Genomic DNA, 20,129 nt, shown 5'->3' on the forward strand with positions numbered 1-20,129 from the left:
GGTGTTGGGAGTGGTGCATTATGGGCAGCTATCCCACAGAGCACCTCTTCCCATTCTAGCGCGGTGGGTTGTGGGAAGGGGGCGGAGGGGGCGGGTCATTCTGCTTCCTGTCCCATTGCCCCATGATGCATCGCTTCACATCCCAGCAATCCCTGTATTTCCATCCACATTTGGCACCATCTTGACTCTCTCAACGGTTTCTGTGCAGCGTGATTTCTGTGGGAAATGGAGCCCGAACTGCTGAGGAATATGCTGACAAGTCTTGCCAGCACATCACGTTTGGCAGTTGAGCTATTCCTTAGGATCCAAAGTGATAAGGAGTCCGACGATGATAGTGAGTCACGTGATGTGTATGACACGAACTTGCTTGTGGCATTCACGGAAATGCTCAGCACCGTGGAATGCCGCTTTTGGGCTCGGGAAACAAGCAGTGAGTGGTGGGATCATATCGTCATGGAGGTCTGGGATGATGAGCAGTCACTGCAGAACCTTCACATGAGAAAAGCCACTTGCATGGGACTGTGTGCAGAGTTCGCCCCCACCCTGTGGTGCAAGGACACGAGATTGAGAGCTGCCCTGCCAGTGGAGAAGCGGGTGGCTATTGCAATCTGGAAGCTGGCAACTCCAGACAGCTACAGATTGGTCGGGAACCAGTTTGGAGTGGGAAAATCGACCGTTGGAATCATGTTGATGCAAGTTTGCAGGGTCATTAATTGCATCCTAAGAAGAACCATGACTCTGGGGAACGTGCAGGACATTGTGGATGGCTTTGCACAAATGGGTTTCTTCCCTAACTGGGGAGGGGCGATAGATGGGATGCGTATTCCTATTCTGGCACCACCCCACCTAGCATCCAAGTACGTTAATCGGAAGGGGTATTTCTCCATGGTTCTCCAGGTGCTTGTGGATCACTGTGGGCATTTCCCTGACATTAACACAGGCTGGCCCGGAAAGGTGCACTTACAGAACAGTGGCATGTTCAGGAAGCTGCAGGCAGGGACTTTTTTCCAAGACCAGAATATCACAGTAGGGGATGTCGAAATGCCCATTGTGATCCTTGGAGACCCCACTTACCCGTCAATGCCATGGCTCACGAACCCGTACACAGGGAACCTTGACAGTAGCAAGGACCTGTTCAACTACAGGCTGCGCTGGTGCCGAATGACTGTGGAGTGTGCTTTTGGCCATTTAAAGGGGTGCTGGCAATCTCTGTATGGGAAGCTAGACTTGGGGGAAAGCAGCATCCCCGCGGTTATATCCGCGTGTTGTACCCTCCATAATATTTGTGAAGGGAAGGGTGAAAGATTCAGTCAGGCATGGACCTCTGAGGTTCAACGCCTGGAGGCTGAATTTGCACAGCCAGAGAGCAGGGCTACTAGAGAGGCCCAGCACAGGGCTTCAAGGATTAGGGATGCCTTGAGGGAGGAATTTGAGGCTGAAAACCAACAGTAATGTTTGGTGCCTTGCACGGGAGTGAAGTGCAGTGGTTACAATGTTAGTAGGAATCTGTTTTTCCTAAGCTGATTTGCAGTGCCTGTTTCTTTCCTGGGCTAAGGTATCTTTGACTTTCTGCAATAATAAAGACTGTTTTCAAAGCCAAGAATTCATTTATTGAAAAGAAAATAACTTTATTGACAGACACACAACATTTTGGGAACCTAAAAGGGCAGGGGGTGGGGTGGGGAACTGTACAGTCACAGGTTTGAATATGTCCTGTCTGGAGTGCTGTGCAATGACTGCTGCACTTCAGGATGCCTATACTGCATGGTGATGGGGGTTGAGTGCAGAGGGTAAGGGTCGTAGTTCTCAGGGATGGTTGGTGAACGTACAGGTGTTGGAGGCAGCTGGTGGTGGTAAGAACCGGGATGCTGGAGAAGGGGGTTTTGAGCATAAGGGAAAGAGCTTTGGGATGGGGAGGGGTGGGAGTGGTAGTGCTCTGCCTGCATGGCTACGAGCTCCTGGATTGAGTCCGCTTGGCGCATCAGGATGCTTATCAGCTGTTTTGTACTTTTCTTCCTGGCCGCTGTGTTTGTCTAGCGAATCCTGCTTTCCCTTTCCCTCCAGTCCTGCACTTTTTTATTCTCTGTGACAGAGTGATCCATAACTGCTTGCAGCAGGTCTTCTTTGCTTTTCGTGGCTTCTTCTGGAGGTTTTGTAGTCCCTTTGAGCTGTTGATAACATGGGCAGCCAAGATCTCAAGGTTGCTTCTGGAAAGGCAAAAAATGCAACACTTAGAGGCAGCACTGTTTATACCAGACAGTTATTCCCACACTGTTAAGGAGTAAGTAACATTCTTCACAATAGCATAATTTTCCCATCCCAAAGAGAGTGCACATAACTCACTGGAGCCCCGAAATGGTGAGTAAGGGGGACTGATTGTTTCAGGGTTCTACTGTCCTCGGGTTTTCTGTGTGTTGGGGAAAGCAAACAGCTGCAGGGGGCACCAGCACTGAACACTATCCCAACATTTTCCACAGGAGTTGATCCTGGAAGTTATCTCACTGCTGCAGGACACCTGGGAAGGGAGAATGATTGGTTCAGGGCTGTACTAGGGTTTCTGTGGGTTGGGGAAAGCAAACAGCTGCAGGGGGCACCTACACTGAATACTATCCCAACATTTTCCACAGGAGTTAATCCTGGAAGATATCTCGCTGCTGCGGGTCACCTGGGAAGCGCGGGAGGGTCTTCTACAGCAATGCGGATTCCGCCCTGGCCCTGATGCAGCTTGTCTGTGTCTTGCAATGGTCCTCTCGCCCCGCGCGGCACAGTAGCATGGACGCATTAGCCTGACTGGGACAAGGACCACAGTGGCTCTCCCAATAAACTTGAGCAAGCGCATTGCCCATGCTCTGGCAGAAACTTTTGAAGAGATTACCGAGGCCGATTACCTCGACGTGATAGACCACTTCAATGCGCTATTCCACATATAGGCATACATGCATGCAGCCCTAACCCTCCCTCCTCTCCCGAAACATTTCCATCCTGAAAATAAAAGCCGCTTACCGGGAACCCGCTCCTCTGTTTGTCCTCCACCAGTACCGGCTGCTGCAACTGGCTACCTTCCTCCTGGCTTGAGAAGAGCTCCTGGCTGCATGCCTCCAGGGACTCCGGAGTGTCTCCCTCCACCCCAGTACCCTCACTCTCGGTTTCTTTCTTCCCCTCCTCCTCCTCCTCCCCCGCCCCCCGCTCTGAAGTGTCCATTGTGATCCTCGGATTGGTGGTGGGGTCACCCCCAAGTATTGCGTCCAGCTCTTTGTAAAAACAGCAGGTCGTGGGGGCAGCGCCAGAGCGGCGGTTTCCCTCACGGGCTTTGCAATAGGCACTCCGCAGCTCCTTCACTTTAACCCTGAACTGCATGGTGTCCCAGTCATGGCCCCTTTCCAGCATGGCCCTTGGTATCTGCCCATAGGTATCATAACTCCTACGGCTGGGAGTGCAGCTGGGACTGCACAGCTTCCTCCCCCAAAAACACTGATGAGGTCCAGCAACTCACCATTGCTCCATGCTGGGCTCGTTTGGCGCGTGGAGGCATGGTCACCTGGAAAGATTCACTGATTGCACTCCACACCTGGCTGAGCAAACAGGAAGGGGATTTTTAAATTCCCGGGGCATTTAAAGGGCGGGTTGGTCACCTGAGGCCAGGGCAGTTAGAGTTTGAACTGATGAGCAGAGTGGCTGAACAGGCATTCTGGGATACCTCCGAATACCTCTGGAGACCAATAACAGCGCTTTTGGTGGCCACACTGGCGGAGCAGCGCTGCATCACCAGCGCTATAGTCGTTATTCCCCAGGCCAAGGTGGAGTACAGCCAGCGCTGTACCCAGGGAGATATAGCACTGTATGTGCCTTGCAAGTGTGGACGGTGACTGCGTTGCAGCGCTGTAAAGCCACTACCAGTGCTGCAACTTTCCAGTGTAGCCAAGGCCTAAGTATGAGAGGCAGCTGGAGGAGACAGTGTGGCTCTTCCTCAGATCTAGAAATATACTGGTTTTCCCCACTATCTAACTAGACCTTTGGTGACTATGAGCTAACTGAGTCTTAATGTAGCTAAGATGGAGGTGATGATGGCCACACAGGTAAAACAGACCATTTGACCTACTCTTATTTTTTCAGAAGGTTTGCCCACCTTCACTAATTAGTTTTCCAATTCAAAAGGTATTTTTACATTTCTGGAGTGACCTTAATCTGTCTATACAGCCACTCTTTGAAGCAATAGTCATTCATGACTTTGTATCCTCCAGACAAAATTACCATAATGCACTTTACACAATATCTGACCACAAAGATGTCTGGCCCCTTAAAAATTCTGCAGAATGTGGCAGCCTGACTTCTTAGGGAAGTTCACTAGACAGGACAAGTTTTCACCAGTAGTTCATAAACTGCATTAATTTTTCTAATAAGTTCAAAGTGGAATTCAATGTATTCATATTGAGCTTTAAAGTTCTAAGTTTTGGCATTAACTACATGAAAAAAGGCTTCTGTTTTCCAGACACTGCCATAGTAGCTGACCTATGATAATACAACAGTCACTAATTGCCCTTAATTAGATATTAGGAAATTTCTGGGCTGGTGGCAGGACTTTTTTTTTTAAACAAATTTCAACTCTACAACCCATTTTCCAGTTGCACTGACAGTCCGAATTTATTAGCCTCTCAGACATGACACAAGGCCATTTATTTACCCAGAAGTAGTGAAGATATCTCTTTAAGGATGTCTGGTTATTTTGAAGAGATGTTTTCTTTGAATTTATACATTCTAATGTATAGCACTAAATTAACAAGATATCCTTTTTAGAGCTAACTATTGCCTGTATATTAAGAACATTTTGATTAAAAGTTTTAAGAGGCTTAGCTAAGGTGAACATGATTTTTTATCATTTAAATAGAAATAAATTCATTTCTATTTCTCAACACTAAAGTAATACAATTCTGGTTAGACAATAAGTAAGCTTGGCAGAATTTATGTATAATTGATGATTATATCTATTTTAAGCAGTTTTTTAAAATCATCAATTTAAGTTTTCACAGTTGCATGAAATTATGTGGTAAGACAATTAATTACAGTAGTGTTGATATTCAAAAAGTGAAAACTCTATTTGTTTTAATGGTTTATAGAGTAAATTTCCTTACAATCAGCAAGTCATACCTCTTTTCCTGTTCAGTTAGTCAATTTGTTACAAGTCTAAACCACTGAATTTTGACTCTGCTAAATTCCATAGATTTTTTTTTTGAAAAAAACTTTGCCTATCTGTAATTTTAGATCATCATCAATGGAAATTTGTTGTTGTTGGTTTGTGTACGTATGATAAAATCAACTTTTACTGATAAAAATCTAATCCTTCCAAGTCTACCAATAAGACATGTAAATTCTAACTAAACTTTTTATTATGCTGTGACGCTGTATGATTGAAACATCACTATTTATAACAGCAGAGAATCCTGTGGCACCTTATAGACTAACAGAGGTTTTGGAGCGTGAGCTTTCGTGGGTGAATACCCACTTCGTCAGACGCAGGTAGTGGAAATTTCCAGGGGCAGGTATATATATGCATTAGTTTTGCAACTGTTAGACAATTGCAACAAATCTTATACAAAGTATGTCATGGAAAGTATCAACCAAATACGATTATCCTGTTTGTATGTATGTATTTAAAGTTATGAACATTGACTAGGTGCCATTATTTCAAATGTGTTTGCTCCTGGGGTCACACCCACAAGGTAGTTTACATCCAGTCTGGCCAGCACATTGTGAATGAACTGTTCAAGTTGATGGCCCATTAGAGAACACAATAAGCCATAGAAGAAGCTTGTCCCCACCCAGCAAGCCTTCCTATGGATGCTTTATCCAAAAATATGGGTAAGGTCTGCTCCTATGAGCCATAAAATCATGCAAGAGCATGTGACTAGCTCATGTGATGTAATTTCCCTCAAACCAAAAGGGTATGTCTATACTGGCAGAGTTACAGCGCCAGCAGGGACAGCAGTGCTCAGAGAGTGCTGAAGGGAAACCGCTATTGCGTGTCTACAATGTCAGCTGCCTGCTCAATAGCATGTTCACATTTGGGGCACTTGCAGTGGTATTCGGAGAGGTGCACTCTGGGCAGCTACCCCACAGAGCATCTCTTCCTCTGCTAAAACTTGTGGGAAGGTAGAGGGGGCATGGGACATCCTGGGTTCTGTCCCAATACCCCGTGATGCATTGCTTTGCATCCTAGCAATCCCTGTGCTTCCATCCACATTTGGTACCATCTTTCAATGGTTTGCCTACTGAACGCTCTGCCTCTTCGGTCTGCAGGAATGGATTCCAGACTGTTCATCATCAATATGCTGCTCACTCTCAGTAACACCTAACGGGCGGCAGTGGAGTTATTTCTTAAACTATAAAGGCAAGAGGAGTTTGATATTGATCTCACCACATATAGCAGCTACAACATAAACTTGCTTGTGGCATTCATGGAACTGCTGACCACAGTGGAACGCCACTTTTGGGCTTGGGAAAAAAAGCACTGAGTGGTAAGATCACATCGTCTTGCACATCTGGGATGACAAGTAGTGGATGCAGAACTTTCAGATGAGGAAAGTCAAATTCATGGGACTGTGTGATGAGCTCGCCACAGCACTGTGGCACAAGGACACAAGAATGAGAGCCACTCTGTGGCTGGAGAAACGTGTGGCAATTGCACTGTGGAAGCTGGCTACTTCAGACTGCTACCAATTAGTTCAAAGTGGGGAAGTCGACTGTTGGACTTGTGTTGACGGAATGTGCAGGGCCATTAAATTGCATCCTGCTCTAAAAGACCATGACTCTGGGCAACGTGTGTGACATTCTGGATAGCTTTGCATAATTGGGCTTCCCTAACTGCAGAGGGGCAATAGATGGCACGCATATTTCAATTCTGGCACCAGACCACCTAGCCACTGAGTACATTAATCAGAAGGGGTATTTCTCTATGTTTCTCCAGGCGCTTGTGGATCACTGGGGTATTTCATGGACATTAATGCAGGCTGGTCCGGAAAAGTGCATGACACAAGCATCTTTTGGAACACTGACCTGTTCAGGAAGCTGCAATCAGGGACTTTCTTCCTGAACCAGAAGATCACTGTAGGAGAAATCAAAATGCCCATTGTGATCCTGGGAGAGCTCGCCTACCCCTTAATGCAGTGGCTTATGAAGCCATACACAGGAAACCTTGACAGCAGGAAGGAGCGATTCAGGAACACGCTGAGCAAGTGCAAAATCACTGTTGAGTGTGCTTTTGGCCATTTAAAGGCCCGCTGGCACTGCCTATATGGGAAGATGGAGCTAGCCGATGACAATATTTCTATGCTTATAGCCATGTGCTATACGCCCCATAATATTTGTAAAGGGAGTGGTGAAAGTTTCAGCCTCCAGGGACTGGAGGTCCAGCCCTGAGTGAATTTGAACAGCCAGAGACCAGGGTTATTAGAGGAGTGCAGCGTAGAGTCATAAGGATCAGAGATGCCTTCAGGCAGCAAATTGAAGCTGAAAGCCACTGATATTTGTTGCTATGCTCAGGAGCGCAGAGCTTGTAATGCTAGGAGACTATTGTGATTGGTGCAGATGATGCCCTATGAAGGTTTAAGAAAACTGCCTCATGCTTTGCAGGGTTGTTTGCTTTCAATTAATAGAATAAAGATTGCTTTCAAACCAAAACAATTATTTTATTAAAAAAACAAACAACTAGAGGAGAGAGACACAAAAAACACACATCACCCTGAGGTGGATGGGGGAAATGTAGGGTCCCAGGAGGAGGAGGGGTCCTGCAATGGTTGAAGATTTGTGTATGTCCAGGTATCATATCCAACCCTCTCCTTTACAGCACAGTGCAGCAGGTACTGTACTTCAGCAGGGCTCAACTACAGAGGAATGGGTGTTGAGTGCAGTGGGTACTGGGAGTCTGCAGTGCTGGACTGTGAGGAGGGAGGAGTGGAATGCTGTGGGTACAGACTGGAGCCAGGAGATTGATAAGAGTGTGTTAGTGGTGTCGGGGGGGGGGGGGTATGAGGGGGGAGGTGCATGTGAAAGAGTTTTGTGACAGCAGCTGCAGGAGAGGGCGGGTGCAAAGCTGCTTGGTTTTCAGTGCTAGTAGCGCCTAGAGAGTGTCCACTTGGTGCTCCATAATGTTTAAGAGCTGCTCCGTGGCTTCATTTTGGCATGCTGCGTTCTCCTTTCAGTCTCTCTTCTTGCTGTCCCATCACTCCTTAATTCTTGTATTTCGGCCACAGAGTGCATCATGACATCACGCAGAAAGTCCTCTTTAGTTCTTCGTGGCCACTAATTCTGTGCAGCTGTTCAGCCAGCAATAAAGACAGAGGCTGGGCTCCCAAGATCATATATGTGAAGCCAAAACACAACATTTTACAGAAGCGGTGTTGTTTGCCACACAGACCACTGATTTAAAACACAGCCACTCTTCAAATATCTGTCACTAACTGACTGACCCCAGGCAAGCACACGAGCCACAAGATCCCCAAAATGGTGAGTAATCGCAGGGGAAATTAGTGTTCTAGGACTTTACTGTACATTGTGCATGTGGCACTTGGGGAGAGCCAGCACTATGGGGTTGAGGGGGTTATAATCATTACTGTCCCCACATTTTCCCCAGGATGTGATCATTATGGAAGATACCTCGCTGCTGAGGGTGAGCAAGGAATCAAGAGAGGGTCTTCTCCAAGACTGTAGCTTCCACTCTGGTTCTTATGCAGCTCACCTGTGTGCAGCAATGGTCTCCCCGCCCTCGAATGATGGCAGAGTTGTGCTGGAAATTTACCCTTAATGGGGCAAGAAACAGAGCAGCTCTGCCAAAGAACCTGCAGCAGTGGATTGGCCAGTATCTCCACGACAGTTCCCTGGAGATCTCTGAAGCAGAATCCCATGAAGTTAGGGAGTCAATCAACACCCTGTTCTGCCACTCAGACTAGGCATGTGATGGTACATGCATCATACAGACACAAGTCTGCTTTATGCAACCCCTCGGCCCCCCAACAACTCACGTCAGAGATTCCCAAAATCAAAGCCACTTACCAAGGGCATCCTCCTGTTTGTGCGTCATCAAAATCTGACAGCTGTGATGGGCTAGCCTCCTCCAGGGTAAAGAAAAACTCCGGGCTGTATGCATCTCTGACCTCAGAGTCATCCTCTGCCTCTGGGTCCGAGTCCGGGTCCGGGTCTCCCTCCCCCGCCCCCTCCTCTTCCAAAATTTCCTCCTCCTGGCTTGGTCCACTCTTGGACTGGCACACGAGCCACCAAAGTATCCACAGTGGCCTTTGAAGTGAAGGTGAGGTCACCACCAAGTATCATGTCCAGCTCTTTTTAAAACCAGGAGTTCTTGGGCGCAGCACCAGAGGGGTGGTTTGTCTCCCATGCCTTGTGGTAGGTGTTCCATAGCTCCTTCACTTTGACCCTGCACTGCAGTGTGTCTCGATCATGGCTCCTTTCTGTCATGCATCATGAAATCTGTCCATTGGTATCATAATTCCTATGGCTGGAGTGCAGCCGGAACTGGACAGCCTCCTCTTCCCACATGCTGTTGAGGTCCAGTGGTTCAGCATTGCTCCAAGCAGGGGTCACCTGGTGCATGGAGCAGGCATGGTCACTTGGAAAGATGCACTGAGACCACTGCACGCGTCATTGAGCAAACAGGTAGGGAACTTTCAAAATTCCCAAGGACTTTAAGGGATGGGGCCAGGGCAGTAGAGTTCAAACCGATGACCAGAGAGGTGAGAACAAGCATTGTGGGACACCTCCCAGAGGCCAATCGCAGCACTGTAATTGACCAGGATATCTATGTAAGAGGACTGTTGACCCCTTACTAAAACTCAGTGGGTGTGTTTTGGTGGGCTAGCTCCCAGTACCAAAACAAAGGGGAAGGATCGATGGGAAATCAGGACCCTGAAACTGACAGCCCCCGGGAACAGTGCTCCAGGTCAGTCTGATTAGCCTACCCACCCTGTCAATCAGGGAGTCAGGAGGCCAGGGGCATCCCGTCCTCCATGTGAGCTGGTATTGCCTGAGTCAGACAGAGTAGGGTTGAGCTCAAAAGAAAGCAGGGGCTCAAGGTGAGCTGGGGAGCAGAGCTGTGCCAGATCCAGAAGGGCCAGAAAAGCAGCCCAGGAAGCAGGTCAGTGCTGGGAGCAGAGTCACAGAGGCAGCCCAGAGAGCAGACCTGTGGTGAGAGGAGAGCTGCAGCAACCAGAGCCAGAGAGGCCGCTCAGGGAGCTGGAGGCAGAGCGGCAGCCATGCTGAGACAGAGTGGTGGAACTGGAGCTGGAGCAGTCCAGAGTCGGGTGCGGTGAGCAGCTGGGAAGGGCGAGGGGGACTTTGGGCAGCAGGCCCAGCGCAGGGAAATGCCCCCAGCCAAGATGCCTTGTAGGCCAGACTTGGAGGGGGACTGTAACCCTGACAGGTCAGGGGCAATGCTGGGAAGAAGGGTCCTGCCACCTAAAGCCTGTGGCCATCACCAGAGCAAGTGTCCGACCTTCAGCATCCCTGCAGCACAGCCAGGGCCGAAGAAAGAGACCTGGGACTTGTGAGGAACAGACTGTGAACTTCCCTTACATTCCAGAGGCTGCTGTTTGTGATGTCCCCGTGCCACAGAGGGGGATTATGTATTTTCTTTTAACTTTTCCCATTTTTCCTTATTTTTTTTAATTGATTGCTGTTTAATAAATTGTATTTGCTTTGAACTGTATGTAATGATCATGGGTGAAGGAAGCATCCAGTGCAGAGAGAGCAGCCCAGAGTGGGGACTCCCTAGCCCCTGCCCTAAGTGACTATGACAAGGTTGAGGGTCAAGCCCCCCAGGAATCCTGGGCCCAGCCTTGTTGGGGTTATGAGGACTCTGCCACACAGGAGAGTGGAAGGGGAGCCCTCTGGGTAAAGGAAGTGGGAGCGAGGACTCAGATCCTTTCGCTAGCCCATTTCATTGGGGTAGCGTATAAGCCAGGAAAGTTCCCCATAACAGCAGGACATTCCCCTGCTTACATCTACACTGGCACCCCGGCGCTGTACCCCCACTGTACGCCTCTTGTCAGGGTGGTTGTTTTTTTACAGTGCTGCAACTGTGCACTAAGTGGCTTGGCAGTGTGTACACCTCTTGAGTTACAATGCAGAAAGCTGCTTTATTGCGCAGAAACTTGCCAGTGTCGACAAGGCCTAAGACTGAGAGCATTCCCTCCACATGGGAGAAGATACAGAAGACCCTGGAAGCATCTCCATTTGCCTCATTCCTGCTCTGATCTCTGGACTATGGACTTACACTAAAAGGAGCATTCCAACCAATTGACTGAGGACCTTCCAATCTTTTGGAAGTTACTAGAAACTTTATGAGCCATCAGCAGGGGCGGCTCTAGTCATTTCGCCGCCCCAAGCACGGCGTCATGCCGAAGGGAGCTCTCTGCCGCTCGCTGGTCCCATGGCTCTGGTGGACCTCCCGCAGGCATGCCGTCAAAGGCACCCTGCCTGCTGCCCTCCCAGGGACTGGCAGAGTGCCCCCCGCGGCATGCAGCCCCAAGCATGCGCTTGGTGTGCTGGGGTCTGGAGCCGCACCTGGCCATCAGTCTCTAACATCATTGCTTCAAACCTGATACAACAACTCTGCAATGGTTTATGTAATTGATTTCTTTGACCATTTTAAATCCCTCATTCTTTTCTCTTATAAATAAAACTTTAAATATTAGATAAAGGATTCGCAATAGTGTTATTATTAGGTAAGATCTGAGTTATATATTGACCTGGGTATGTGGGTGATCTTCTGAGATCGGAAGAACCCTTTGTTTGATTAAACTGAGTTTAAATAACCACTCATCATAAAGTCTAGTCTAGTCTAGTGTGTGCCTGATGAAATAAGGGCCGGGATACCTAAGACGACTGCATTTCTGTGTTCCTGTTAACCAGAGTGGTGGGACAGAAGTTTACTTTTGTTACTGGCTTGGTATAACTTATGGAAAAATAGCCACTAGTTTGGGGTGGGTCTGCCTCATTTCTCAGCAGTTTGTCGGGAATCTAGTATTCCCACTGAGGCATGGTGACATATGCTTATACATTTTAATTAACAATGAATCATTGAAAGGGCCATCTATTTAATGTACATTATCTGTAAACAGCAAAATAAAGAGAACAGATGTCTGAACTGTGTCACTGTCTTTATTTTAACGTGATGTTCCTGAAACATTTCAGATTAGTACCTGTGAAAATTTTTATATGGTAGATAAGCACCAACAGTCAGATTCTAGAAACCTTTACTCATGCAAATAGGCTTGACTCGGATGAGTAGCAGGTGCGCACTACTAGCCCATTACATACAAACTTCCCATACACTGTAATAAAATAGCTTTTAAATATTGCTGAATCTTCAAAGAAAAAGCAAACACAGACAAACTATATATTTTATCTAGAAGTACAACTTTGCAACAGATTAAATGTTAACTTAAGTCAGATATAGTTAGAGCTCTGGATATTAGAGGTGCATGATATGCTGCAGAGATTGACATGGTATATTTAAAAGTGTTTAAAAGATTACAGTGTAAAGGAAAATACTGTCATTTTGTTTCAGAAACATGTTTCAATTCAGAAAGTGGCCAGCAATCTAAATCAATATCACTAAATTGTCACAAACTGGAGTGTTATTTACCTCAAATATCTAAAATATTTTACAAGATTTGTAAGCAGACATAGCAAGCATGTCAGCTAAATCCTGACATTTGTGGAAAGTATTTGAATTAATAGCTTGTGTTGCCAAATTCAGAATAATACACAAACTTTACAATTTATGACATTCACAGAAACATTACTTATCTTTTAAAAATATGAAAGCATCTTATTCTGTGCTTCTTAGAATCTTCTAGGTTTCATATATAAAAAACAAAGTAACTAATGTGAGTAAAAATTTGTTGCTGCTAGGCAACCCATAGAAAACATTGTGAAGGCACAGGTGACAATCTGTATGAATGAATTAAAACAGAAGAATCATTTACTGAAAAGTCAGAAGCAACTCACTATTTGAACACGTGATGTGCACAATTACTTGTTAGCATATAGTTCAATCGTAAACAAGCAAAGCATGATCCTGCCACAATTATTAATGAGAAGGACTATTCATAGGAGTACAGGTTGTAGGGGTTTTTTATAACAAGAAAATTCAGCTTGTATGCAGTTTACTAATTTTCCTCTAAGGACCTGGCCCAAACACCACTGAAGTCAATGGGATTATTTAAACTGAATTCAGTGGGCTGTCAATCAGGCCCTTAATGCTCATAATAGGACAAAAACAACAGGCCATTAACTTAGAGTGAAGGCATACTAACGACTAAAATCAAATAAATTTTTATTGCCTGATCACTGGTAGGATGAAGGGCTCAATTCCACAAACTCTTATTCCCATGAGTAATCGATACACAGATGAAGCGTAATCCCTTTGAAACCAATGGTATTACACACGAGAGAAAGTGTTGTAGTTCCCATAACCTGCAGTGACATGGAGGCAATGCGCATAATCTTCAGGAGAGAAACTGCCACTTAAGGCCAAGCACAAAATATTTAACATGAATGTAAATAGTGTGTTTAAACGAATACTTGGAAAAACTGAGTTTTTTTTATTTTTATTTACAGTGGATTCTAAGCTTCTCTCTAGGTTTTTGCTCAATTTTGTCCAGTCACTAAATCACAGATTTAAATCACAAAACTACTACCGCTATGCATAATGAGCTGATTGGAAATCCCATCTACCATTTAATTCAGCAAATTCACTCACACAACAATCGTGCACCAAAAAAAAAAAAAAAAAAAATGATGTTTAGGTTCAAGAATAAACAACTCTTTAAGGGAGTGGATCATTTGTACTTAATTTCTTCATGACAAAAAAGAATAATTATTGGTGATCAGAGAGTATACTGTCAGGATTGTACTGTAGTTACTAGATGCTTTAATAGATTATAGTCAGATCCTTTTAATGCCACATCTCAGACTGTCTTGAAGTGGTGTGACAATAATAGAAGTTCCTTCACACAGAATTAGACTTATGAATGCTGAGGGTCTGCAGATTCGTTAATATTAAATAAAGCACATTATAAACAGAAATTATATTAAAAGCGCTCATCTTAATTGTTTTAATGCACTGAAATAAGTCAGGGTTTATTTCACAAATGATGATGACATCATAGGCATCATTGTGAATTCCTTCAAAGACCTTGAGCTAATGTAACAGAAAATATAGCGCAAACTACGGAAAGAAAATATTCAGATCAGCCCATTCCACCTAATACCAAGTTGCTTCTTTTGTTCATAATAAGTTACCTCAATCTAACCAGGTGAAAGACCATCCATTATGCTCATTACATCCATCATAACCCCTACAGTTAAACAGCGCTTTTGTTCTCAATCAATATAAGCTAAAGCATTGCACATTTTCTTGACTTATTCTTAGCGAGATTGTAATTTAAATAGTAACATTTTGCAAGGTATTTACTGCAACGTTTCAAGAGGAACCCCAGACTGCAGCTTAGTTCATGTTCACAATAATGCTAATTCTGTCCTCAATCAATCAGCAGGAAAAGCATAGTGTTCATCTTCAGAAAAGCTACCTGTAATGATTTACTAGCATGGTTAAAAATAGTTTGCTATATGATAAAACTTTTCATTAAAGGGCTAACAGCAACCTGTTATTTATTACTCAGTCAAGGCTGACTGGCAGGTACAATTTGCTCTTTGGATAACAGCATTAGAGTACAAAATAAACCACTCAGCAAATCATTCTGCTCACCATGTGGAAACACAAACAAACCACAGGATATAGTCACAAACTCAATGGAAATTTCTATTACACAGAATTCTTTTGTACTATGGTCAAAATGTGCAATAAATAAAATAAAAGTTGTGACCAAAGCAGTTGAAATGGATCAAAACAAAATTGTAGCAGTGATGCAATACTCCTTTTAATATCAGACTATTTAATGTGACATCAAATTGTTTTCCTTCTTAGAAACAGCACACCAACAATGCATGAAATTTTTGCAGCTCAGGATATTAGAAGACAATAAAAGGATTCCTGTCTCTTACAAGGAAGTTGCAGCCTGTGAGCACAACTAGTATGGTGTAAAATTGTGTCATATGAATTTTAATGCAACACAAATATGAAAGATTAAAAAAGAACAAAGGCAGCATAGTCCTATTCCACACTACACAAATGACCCATTATAATCTGAACAGCACACCACATTACAATTAAAGTTATTTCAAAAGAGGGTCACACGGGTCAAATGTAACAGCTGAAGAATGAGGTACTTCCTTTATGTAATATTAGATAAATGCAAAATACCAAAACACTGTGGTAATGTTAGAGAGTTGAAAAGACACTCATATTCAGGCCACTGTGAATCCAGATCTTTAAAAAAAAAACAAAAAAACTTTAATTACAAGTATTATCCTTACTGACTACAGATTCCAAATTTGTGGGAGTTCAGATATTTATAAAAGACTGCAATTGATGTGCATATGTTTAGGACATTTTCAAACACAGACCGTATTTCAAGTTGCTGGGCATCCTAAAATACTTTGTGTACCATTTAAAAAATTTTAAATCAACAAAAGTAACTAGACTGTTGGTGGGTTAAGCTAGTTGGGTAAATTTCTTCCAAATCCTGTTGCTTCTGCTGCAGCTTCAATTATATTCCCAATGGCGGCAACTGACAGATTTTGAGAAAAACAGAATTGTAAGTAAGGTTTCTCTGTGATATTATTGTTTCTGATTCTGGATCAAAAGGAGCTATTTTTACCGGCTGCGTAAATAAATAGTGTACACAATGGGGTCAATCTGAAAATTGCTGGATGGCAAAAAAGTACACACAAGCCCATTAAGACATAAGCCTAGTGTTAGACTGGTGCTTGGTTATGGGGAGAAAGACAACAAAATAAAGATGATCAGTGCATCATGTAGGTCCACTGTGAAACAAATCATTTATTCATTCTGGTAAAATGTTTTGTCATTTATTTCCATCAGGACTTGGGCACTTTCTTTGATTTGAAATAAGCATTTTGGAATGAAATTGTTAACCGCTGCTACAGTATTGATTGTAAGTTATAATAATTCTCCTACTTTCTCTGAAAAAGAGTAGAATACACTTGTAAAATAATCACAACTAAAAATGGATGCTGCTATTGAGAACGTTAAATGAAGGGAGAATTTCCTATACCGAAATCTAAATTCAAATATATTCCTATGTATGCAGGGATTAGCCAAAGGGACTATATAGCATTAAGAATTAAACCAAAATATAACTTTAACAAAACAGTGATACATATACCATATTTTATAATAAAGCACTCAAAAAGAGACATTTTTCTTCTTAGAATTGTGAAATTCATGAAGTGTGATAAGATGGCTTTAGTTTCCAGAAACTACATAGTCTACCAAAATTTTACTCCAAAACTAAGATTTGTTTCTCAAATATGAATTACACTTTCTCTGTTTGTACTGTAGCACTATTTTGCCCACCTGAACATCTGACTGTCACTCCACAGGTTGCGTTAGATCACAATATCTTTAGTTTGGTTCCCAGCCAGGGCTCACTCAGTCATAAAACAAGACTGAATATAGCAAAAGCACTGGAAGAACTTCTGTAGTGGATTGGCTACCTGCCTAGGGCATAAAAGCAGCTTTATAGCCCAGGTTTGGCATTAAAAGTGGCATTAGCCATCTGGGCTCTCCCAGTTCTGATCTACTTTTACAGGCCACCAAAAAACATTCTTAGAATTTAGATCATTATAATAGAAAATTAATGTATTTAAAGTTTAGGAGAAATAAATAATTTAAGAAATATCCTAATGTGATCAAATGCTCTTTACATATTTCAGAATTATCTAGGCAACAAGTTCCAACATACAGACCTTCTATTTCATTATTTATTTTCTTGGATGATGAGAAACTCATGTTATTACATCCGTTAGAGAGGATTTATTCACCTACAGGAAGGCAGGCTTTAGTACAATTTATTAAGGCTTAACTGTAAAATACTACAGTCAGACTCTCTCATTCATTTGGAAATGTACTTTTATATAAGGAAAGAAACCTGAATCTTTAATGTTTCACTTTGTGAATAAAATTTACATTCATTTAGAAAATTAAGGCAGGATAGAATCTGATTAGCTATGGACAGATATACACACAGTCATACGTTTCAACCACAGCTTCACATGAATTTTGATGCTTTGTTTTTTTCACAATAATATGCATTTGTACATTATGTGATTATTTAGTTTACTCACATCTGCATCCCTACTTTCCACATATAAGCTTATACTACCATGTACTTGAGGTTGTGCAATCTGAACTCTCACACCCTACATCTTCTTAACAGGAGACAATTTTCTAGAGAGATTATAGAGCTGGTCTCTTCTACCTTCTGCACCACAACAGAAAGCTACCATGAATAATGTGTAGTTCTGAAGAGCACACTATTGTTATCAGCCACAAGTCAAATTTACATCTCAAAAAGGAGAACTTCAACCATATAAGCTATGCCATGATGAAATTACTGTCTTCATATATGTCACTTGTGGACGTTTACATTAACCTTGTGTGATACCTGCTAATATGCAGCCATTGCATGTTTACTGCATATACTCTTCGTCGTACATATTTAGAGGTACGGCCAATTATTTTTGGAAGGTAAATCAACAGAATAATTCTGCCTCCAGTTAAGAGCCCTAACGTGCTGTGATACTACCAGATTCAATTTTTTCATTGCTCTGGATCGGGCCCCCATGATACCACTAGAGACTCAGGAGCTAGGGTTAACAGATGCCACTAAGGTTCAGAGATAGCTTTCTGACACAAACTAATGCTCGACCCTGGAAATCATGATTTTGGGGGGGGGGGAGGGAGAGGGAGGAGGTGTCATTGCTCGCTGGACTTTAAATAATTTCCCTAACATTTTCCTTCTGAAGTCTGCAGAAGTCAGCTGTACGTGACTTTCCAACCAAACTCTGCTGTGTCCTTTGGGAACTAACATCCCTGTCAAGACAGCAAAGTGTTACAAAGGTCAATTTATGATTATTTCCATTGTCCTGTACACCGCGTCTGCAAGCAAAGCATCGCATCCAGGGGAAGAGAGAGAGAGAGAGAAATATATTAGCTCTGCGATAAGCTCCCAGTTACTTGTAGAATTGCAGATTTCATACGGCCTCTCCCTATCTGGCTTTGGGGTCGGGGAGAGGGAGATGATAGAGAAACGCGGCTCATTCTTTCGAGAAAAGGCCCTTGACATGAGAGCTGGAGCCTAAGACTGCACCTTCCTCCTCGCCTTCTGCTGTGACTGCTTGCCTAATACAGACACGGCCGGCTCTGCAGCCCACGTGACACACCGCCTACTTGGGTTAAATTCCTTTTGTATTCCTGGCTAAGCAGCCCATTACGCGGAAAGCTCTACTACAATGTGTCTTCTAAGCACCTAGTGGGAGTCTGCTCTGAGTCACTCGGGTGTGAATTCGAACTCACGTCACTGAAGTCAATGGAGAAGTTAATTCTTCATTGCACCCAGGCAGCAGAGACCAGAATTTGTTTCCCCTTCTCAGCACCTTGTCTCCACCTTGTTCTCAGGAGAAGCCTTCCTCAGAAGCAAACAAGCGCCGGGGCTACCAATTGAACTCCTTCCCCTTTACTCCAAACACCTGCCAGTCTACAAACACGTGTGGGAATTGAAGGAACTCCTGGATTGGGGACTAATCACACTGCTTCCCGTAAACTGACAATTTCTTCTCCCTGAACAACTTTTTAATAAAATCATAAAAGCTCTTCTGGCTCATGCATTCCAACAAAAGCAAACTAATCATGATTTCGGCTGCGGTTCATTAGGGCCTTTTAATTTGCATTGTTCCAGCATCCGCAAAACAGAGAGAGAAGGCAAAGTTCTGAAGCTTTTAGAAGTGTCCGAAGTTTGGAAAGTTCTGTCCGTTCCGTTGATGTTTCTGTCTGCCTAGGTCGTTGTATCGCTGCCCTTCAGAGGAAGCATTACCTGTCTAGTGTACACTCTTCAAAGTGACTCTGACTACCCCTCTGGGCTACACTGTTTCGGTCACTTTTTCCTATCCAATGACATATTTTGCACACACTGACGGCCACCAACCAGTGTGTCTATTAATCTTTCAATTCCCCTTCAGTCCACGCTGTCTGCCCATTGAGATGTTACTCTCCTCTCCCCCAAATTTTCCTACACTCCTCCCAGCCCCCCAGACCAGCTACTCTGGTCCTCTCCTCCAGCTCCGCGCCATAATTCTTCCTGCACCAATCTTCACTGTTTCCTCAATTCGTTTACCAGGCTGCTGTGGAGCCGTTCAGAAATCTCGGGTTTTTCCATCATTTCCTTCGGTTGGACCCATCCCACCTCCAGAAGAGAAAGGAGATCTCTGCCCAAAGTTTGCAGAGACTGCCCCACTTTCCCCTCCTCCCACCCTGGTTCAAGTGGAAGCTTTAAATGGGGAGTGGAGGGGGGGAAGAAACACCCAAAAGGAAATTTCCTCACCAGCTTGATACACCGCTACAGAAAAAAAGAGGCTCTCATCAAATTACAAAACCCAATCACCTCCATTAGCTAAACAAGTCAATCATCAAGGAAAATAGGAGAAACGGCGCCTTCACTGGGAGGCATGTCTGTAAGGTACACTGCTAACGCAACGCCCTCCTCCAACCCAGTCAAGGGAAAGCAAAGTCCAGGCAGCAGCAGCAGCAGGTCCCTGCTCCCCACATTGTCCCCAGCACCGCCGCTCTCCCTGCGGAGCTGGGAGCAAGCCCTGCTCATCCACCCAGCAGCACGCTGCCTGCCAGCCACGGCAAGGAGGTGTTGGTAGGTGCCCACCCTCCGAAAGTGCCAGGGAAAGGCGCGCAAGAAGGACCGGAGAAAGGGGAAAGAAAGCAACCGGCTCACCCCCAGCTTCCTGCTGCGGATTTTCACATAGCCCTGCTTGACGATATCGTTAAAGTTGGAGGCCATGGCCAGCGGTGCCTGCTTCCTCCGCTCCGCTCACAGCCCGGGGGCCTCGTCCTTCTCCTCCGGCTCTTCCGGGGTGTCTCTGGCCGCCGGCTCCCGGGGAGCCTCTGGCATCCAGGCAGCAGCAGC

The 20,129-nt window shown here is 44.5% G+C and overlaps 1 protein-coding gene across 1 annotated transcript in view; it reads right to left on the reverse strand.

Annotated features, from left to right (window-relative positions):
• The window catches only part of DOK6 (docking protein 6), a 447,057-nt gene extending 426,928 nt beyond the window's left edge, over positions 1-20,129 (reverse strand). Inside the window, exon 1 of the mRNA XM_032803415.2 lies at positions 19,938-20,129. Within this exon, the coding sequence (XP_032659306.1) occupies positions 19,938-20,003 (66 nt within the window). The 5' untranslated portion in view covers positions 20,004-20,129. The remainder of the gene's footprint in view (positions 1-19,937) is intronic.

Source organism: Chelonoidis abingdonii, chromosome 2 (assembly GCF_003597395.2).
Source record: "Chelonoidis abingdonii isolate Lonesome George chromosome 2, CheloAbing_2.0, whole genome shotgun sequence".
NCBI lineage: Eukaryota > Metazoa > Chordata > Testudines > Testudinidae > Chelonoidis > Chelonoidis abingdonii.